The sequence below is a fragment of the Larimichthys crocea genome, unplaced genomic scaffold (genome assembly GCF_000972845.2).
Source record: "Larimichthys crocea isolate SSNF unplaced genomic scaffold, L_crocea_2.0 scaffold532, whole genome shotgun sequence".
In the NCBI taxonomy this organism is placed as follows: Eukaryota; Metazoa; Chordata; class Actinopteri; family Sciaenidae; genus Larimichthys; species Larimichthys crocea.
In genome coordinates, this window is record NW_020856961.1 from 460,094 (window position 1) to 466,687 (window position 6,594).

The window sequence follows — 6,594 nt, forward strand, 5'->3', positions numbered from 1 at the left end:
GGAGGAGGGGGAGAGGAGGAGGAGGAGGAGGGAGAAGGGGATAGGGGAGGAGGGGGAGAGGGTGAGGGATGAGGGTGGAGAGACGAAGGAGGAGGAGGGAGAAGAGGTAGGATGAGGAGGGGGGATGATGGGGGGGAGGGGTTAGATCCGGAGTATGAGGAGGTGAGGAGGTGGTGGAGAGACGGAGATGAGGGAGAATGTGGTAGGAGACAGGACTTCAGACAGATGGCGCCAAACATCCAGTCTCTTAGTTATGCTGCCTAATACTAGACTACCAGTTACTCCCCCTGTCCTGTCTGTTGCTCTCTCCTGACAATCTCTCTCTGTCTCTCTCTGTCTGTCTCTCTCTCTGTCTCTCTCTCTGTCTCTCTCTGTCTGTCTCTCTCTCTGTCTCTCTCTGTCTGTCTCTCTCTCTGTCTCTCTCTGTCTGTCTCTCTCTGTCTGTCTGTCTGTCTCTGTCTCTGTCTGTCTGTCTCTGTCTCTGTCTCCATCTGTACACTAAGGTGGAATAGTTACAAGCTTTGGACCCAAACAGAACCTTGTCGTGTCCATGGTTACAGGGTGCAGCGTTCTGTCAGCAGATGTTTTCAGCACGGACCTATGAGGAGCTGCACACAGCTCTCTGCATTGTCTCACTGTGACAAGTTGGCACTAGCTGCAGTTCCAATCGTGAACAGCTGATCGGTGGAGCTTTGCTGATCTGGAGGATCAGCTGTGGAGAAAAACTGACTGCAACTTTGGAATCAGCAGAAAATTCTAACTCTGTTTCAACTGTTTCAAGTGTTCCCCGGTGTAATCAGAGGGAAGTTACAATATTTGATTTAAAGCAACCTGCTCGACTCGTTTCTGCGGTGACACCGTCTGACTCACTGCATCTGAACACGGTGAAGTAACTTCCTCTTCCTCCTTCTGTCGCTCTGCTGCTTCAGACCCGGGAACAGTCTACAGACCCGGGAACAGTCTACAGACCCGGGAACAGTCTACAGACCCGGGAACAGTCTACAGCTGCTGCAGGTCAGTTCATGTTTGATTGACGGCCAGACTGATCAGTCACCAAGACTGAGAACACCACAGACTGTCTGTAGGAGCCATGAAGGCATATATAATGTGCACAGAGCATTCTGAGTTCATGTTTTGGTTGTTACATTTTTTGTTGTTGTTGTTTTGTAACAGTTAATTTGAGTGTTGACTGTAGGTGGAAGCACGAGGCGACCATCATTCTTCTTTAATAAAATCCTTAAACTCATTTTTTGTCTCCCTACAGACTGTCTAAACCTGGACGTAGTCTCTGTGACGTCCCCGCAGACTGTCTAAAACCTGGACGTAGTCTCTGTGACGTCCCCGCAGACTGTCTAAAACCTGGACGTAGTCTCTGTGACGTCCTCGCAGACTGTCTAAACCTGGACGTAGTCTCTGTGACATCTCAGGTACTGGTTCTTATTTGTCGTACAGGGTGAAGTGGACTGATGGAGTGCCGGACCACAGTCGTTTCTTACCTGAGCTGGATTCTGATTGGTGGGGGCATGGCCTACCTGCTGCACCAGAAGCGGAACCACGCACGTTATGGTCGCTACGTGACGGTGGATCCTCGCTGCTGTTCGGCCAGACTGGGCTGGTTCCTGCAGGAGCTACCGGCCTTCCTGCTGCCGCTGCTGCTGCTGTTCACAGAGGAGTCGAGCGGACAGTGGACCAGGAGGATGGTGCTGCTCTGCACCTTCATGCTGCACTACTTCCACAGGTCAGAGGTCACGTCCACAGTCCAATACACACATGATGAGCAGAAAGGTTGACCCCTTATTAGCCGTTGGCTAGTTAGCCAGCTCCAGAAAGCAGACGGAAACATCGTTAAAGGCAACATGAGCTCGCTGCAACATCTCCAACACTTGCACAGTGATCTTTGGATCCATGTGAGTCATGGCGCTCTCATGGCGTCCCTCTACAGCTCCGTCTCATGATGTCACTTCCTTCCCAACAGCTGATTGCAGGAATGTGAAGTTCATGAACGAGCGCCTTGTTTTTCGCCAAACGAGGTCACAAGTCCAAACCGCTGACTCAGTCTGACTGTGACCCGGTCCAAATCCAATAAACCTCTCCATTCCTCAAGAGTTCACGAGACGTAGCCGGTGAACAGTGAATCACCACAGATAACAGGAAGTCTGACCACAGCCTGCAACCAGCTCCAAAATGTCTTCACAGGAGACAGGAAACAGGAAGTAGAGTTCATGAAACAGGGACTTGTCATGGATATTGATTGGCCTTTACAGCAGCCAATAGACGCGTTGCACTGCCACTGCTATGCTTTGCAGCTAGCTGCACAGCATAGCACCTCCTGGCCAGTGGCGGCTTGGCTCCTGGTTCTGAGGTATTGTTACATTGAAACTACAGAAAATCAGAAAATACAGGAAGATATAAGCAGGTGGAATTTAGAGTCACCGAATCAGTAAAAATGAACATTTACATAGAAGACTATTTCAGACTGAAATAAGTGATAAACAGTTTAATGAATGGTACAAATTACTATCGAGATTTATTTGGCAGAGGAGAAAACCGAGGATGAAATGTCAAACTCTCTTAGTGAAAGACACGGGGGGCTAGCACTTCCATGCTTAAAAGATTATTATATTTCAGCCCAGTTGAGGATTTTGTTTTGTTGGTGGAAAGAATGTCAGGGAAATTCCTATTCAGGCAATTTTAGGAGATAAAAGAGTGATTAGAAATGAGCAACAAATGGATCAACTTAAGTCTGAAAACTTGGCTAGGCGTTGTTGGTAAAAGTGGCCTACTTGAAGAGATCCTGAGATGGTGTTCTTATGACCTCGACTTTATTCCAAGTAAATTAGATATTAGCTATAAGAGATGGCCTAAACAAGGTCAGGGGTCAGTGAAGTGCTTTGAGGTACTGAAGAGACAACACGGTTTACATCATCATATTAATAAAAAGTGTCTGAGAATGACTTGTTAAATGTTTTTATTAGTGCTAACTCAGAATAATCTGGAGACTTTACAAGGCACTTCAAGAAATTAGGACAACTTGTATGTAGCACCTACATTAAACAAAAATGGGAAACGGAAACTAACAGCTGTATTACAGAAGAAATCTGGACAACATATTGTGAATTTCAGTGGAAGATATCGAGGTCAACCTCTTGGAGAGAGTTTGGCTACAAGAGTCACGTTCAGCAGCTCTTCACTCAGGTTCCTCCAGCTGCTCGAGAAAATGTGGCTCTCAGGAAGCGAATCGTTATTTTTGTTTTGGGCTTGTCCAATCGTAAATGCTGGCGTAAGATCTACACAGAATTAGTGACAATACTTGGTATGAAAGTTCCTTTTAATTGGGATGAACTCCTCTTTGTTTGGTTTACAAAGAAATGGCTGAAGCCAAACAGCCCATCCATAGAGGACTGCTATATTATTCATGACATCTCTGTGATCAAAGAATCTGATGCTACAGAAAACTACATTTGAGGAAAAATTTTGGGAGAAGTGGAAAAGATATATTTCTCCTAAATGCCCTCCTTTTGTTGAATTCTTTCTAAATATTTTCTTCTTTTCATGTTCTGTTGTTAATATTTGTATATTTCATATAAAAACTGTAAAGTTAGCTTTATTAAGCAATGAAAACTGTAAAGTGATAATATGTGATTCTAAATAAAGACAAAATATACATATATATAAAAAAAGAAAACTTTATTAGCTAACTAGCCAGCCATGTTCTTTAGGAGCATCATCTACGCCTTCCTGACCCGAGGACGACCCGTCCCGCTGCCCATCGTCTTCTACGCCGCCATCTTCTGCTCGCTCAACGGCTTCCTGCAGGGCCACCACCTGCTGCACTGCGCCCGCCCCGAGGACCTGCGGCTGACGGACACTCACACGGCTGCAGGTGAGTCGTGACAGGAAACACGATTGGAACTGTTTACTAAAATACCCATGAGCCTCAGCAGTCGTCGAGCAGGTTCTCTGATTAGAAACGCTGTGGCGCCGCCGGTCACGCGTACGTACAGAGTGTAACATGAACCATGCCCGACACGCCAGCTGGCAGCCATTTTAGATATTTCTTTGCTTATTTTTTGTTTGCATTGCATTGTGGGAAAACCGTACAGAGTCAAAACCTGCTGAGCCACTATCTGTGCCACAGTATCAAATCAAATGAGGAAAAACCACAAAACAAAAGGTGGAAGAAACCTCAGGAAGAGCCACAGAGGAGGGATCCCTCTCCCAGGACGGACAGACGTGCAATGGATGTCAGTGTACAGGACAAATCAACACAAACATATTGTACAATTACAATGACTGACAAAATGACAATGAATTACAATGAATGATAAAATGACAATGAATTACAATGACTGATAAAATGACAATGAATTACAATGACTGATAAAATGACAATGAATTACAATGAATGATAAAATGATTACAGTAGCAGATATGCAGCAATAATGACAGTAGTAATATATGTAGTGGACGTCATGCAGGACCACAGCAGCAGCCACGATCCACGAGAACCTGCTGGACGACAGAGACAGAAACTCCAGGGAAGAAGTTTAGTTAGTGACATGATTAATGAGACATGAAGGTTTACAGAGAGAGAGAGAGAGAGAGAGAGAGAGAGAGAGAGTGGAGGGGGAGTCATGTGACGTTAAAGGACAAATCCTGATCAAAAACAACTCCAAGATTCTTTACAGTGGAGCTGGAGGCCAGGGTGATCCCATCTAAAGTAACTCAGTCTCTCCAGAGTTTCTGAGGTGTTTGGGTCCAATTACAAGAACTTCAGTTTGTCTGAATTTAACATCAGAAAATTGTAGGTCATCCAACTTTTTATATCCTTAAGGCATGTTTGGAGTTTAGTGAATTGATTGGTTTTCCAGCTCAACCTCCTTCATGAAGACTTCTCTTTCATGTTTGCATAAGACATCAAGATGTCATCATTAAATCAGGTAAAAATGACTTCTTTGGCTTCAGAAGCCACACCCAACTGAAGCAACTGAAACGTGTCAGATGATTCAGAAAATGACAGGACTGACTTTGAGATGAATTCATCTCTGTCTCTCTGCTCAGGGTGGCCTCAGCGTGTCATCAAGCCACCCTTGAAGGCCCGCCCACAAAACCCTGAAAACTGGCTGAACTTCTGACCTCTAACCTCTGACCTCTAACCTCTGACCTCTGTCTGTCTGTAGGTCTTGTTCTGTTTGTGGTCGGGATGAGCATCAACATCCACAGTGATCACATCCTGCGCAGTCTGAGGAAACCTGGAGAGACCGTCTACAGGATCCCCCACGGTACCACACCAGAACCGGATCCACACCACACCCTGATCCACCCCAGAACCTCCACGTGTATAATTGTTGGCGGTGGTCTTTGTTTTTCAGGGGGAATGTTTGAGTTTGTTTCTGGAGCGAACTTCTTCGGGGAGATCGTGGAGTGGTGTGGTTATGCTGTAGCTACCTGGTCTTTACCCACCTTCGCCTTCGCCTTCTTCACCATCTGCTCCATCGGGCCTAGAGCCTGCCACCACCACAGGTACCTCTACAATCTGATTGGTTACCACCACATGTACCTCTACAGATTGGTTACCATGGCTTCACTCTGTCCTTCCTGTGTGTCTTGCAGAGACTACCAGCAGAGGTTTGAGGACTACCCTCGCTCCAGGAAAGCTCTCATTCCTTTCATACTGTGACCATGAAGAGTGTCTGCTGCATGTATTAGCATTAGCATAATCTATGATAGCTGACATGACCTCTAATAACTTTAACATCTAACATTAGCTCTGAAAGCTAACATTAGCTCTGAAAGCTAACATTAGCTCTGATGACTAACATTAGCTCTGAAAGCTAACATTACCTCTGATAGCTAACATTAGCTCTGATGACTAACATTAGCTTTGATGACTAACATTAGCTCTGAAAGCTAACATTAGCTCTGATAGCTAACATTAGCTCTGATGACTAACATTAGCTCTGATAGTTAACGTTAGCTCTGAAAGCTAACGTTAGCTCTGAAAGCTAACATTAGCTCTAATGACTAACATTAGCTCTGATAGTTAACATTAGCTCTGTTGAATAACATTAGCTCCGAAAGCTAACATTAGCTCCGATAGTTAACATTAGCTCTGAAAGCTAACATTAGCTCTGATAGCTAACATTAGCTCTGATGACTAACATTAGCTCTGAAAGCTAACATTAGCTCCGATAGTTAACATTAGCTCTGATAGCTAACAATAGCTCTGAAAGCTAACATTAGCTCTGATAGCTAACATTAGCTCCGATAGTTAACATTAGCTCCGATAGCTAACATTAGCTCTGATAGCTAACAATAGCTCTGAAAGCTAACATTAGCTCTGATAGCTAACATTAGCTCCGATAGTTAACATTAGCTCCGAAAGCTAACATTAGCTCTGATAGCTAACATTAGCTCTGATAGCTAACAATAGCTCTGAAAGCTAACATTAGCTCATGTTAATGCCAACAGACCTCACCTCATGACGTTTTCCATCGAGGTTATGAAAGGTGTTTAGGAAAGGTGGTTATGAAAGGTGTTTAGGAAAGGTGGTTAGGAAAGGTGTTTAGGAAAGGTGGTTAGGAAAGGTGTTTA

General features: G+C 44.8%; 1 protein-coding gene across 2 annotated transcripts; it reads left to right on the forward strand.

Moving 5' to 3' along the window:
- The first annotated feature begins 401 nt into the window (after positions 1–401).
- LOC104939523 (3-oxo-5-alpha-steroid 4-dehydrogenase 2) lies at positions 402–6,594 on the forward strand. Of its 2 annotated transcripts, none has more exons than XM_010756072.3 (5): positions 402–1,738; positions 3,720–3,883; positions 5,181–5,282; positions 5,373–5,523; positions 5,614–6,594. In XM_010756072.3, exons 1-5 carry the CDS (start codon positions 1,467–1,469, stop codon positions 5,678–5,680), a joined length of 756 nt encoding a protein of 251 aa, XP_010754374.2. In that variant the 5' UTR covers positions 402–1,466; the 3' UTR covers positions 5,681–6,594. The 2 variants fall into 2 exon arrangements, with proteins under 2 accessions (XP_010754374.2, XP_027132480.1); XM_027276679.1 differs by having other exon boundaries at positions 402–1,014; positions 1,306–1,738; positions 5,181–5,523.

Coding starts and splice junctions, on each gene's coding strand:
- LOC104939523 (XM_027276679.1), top strand. CDS start 1,467: ATGGAGTGCCGGACCACAGTCGTTTCTTACCTGAGCTGGATTCTGATT. Junction 1,739..3,719: donor ATGCTGCACTACTTCCACAG/GTCAGAGGTCAC, acceptor CATGTTCTTTAG/GAGCATCATCTACGCCTTCC. Junction 5,524..5,613: donor AGAGCCTGCCACCACCACAG/GTACCTCTACAA, acceptor TGTGTCTTGCAG/AGACTACCAGCAGAGGTTTG.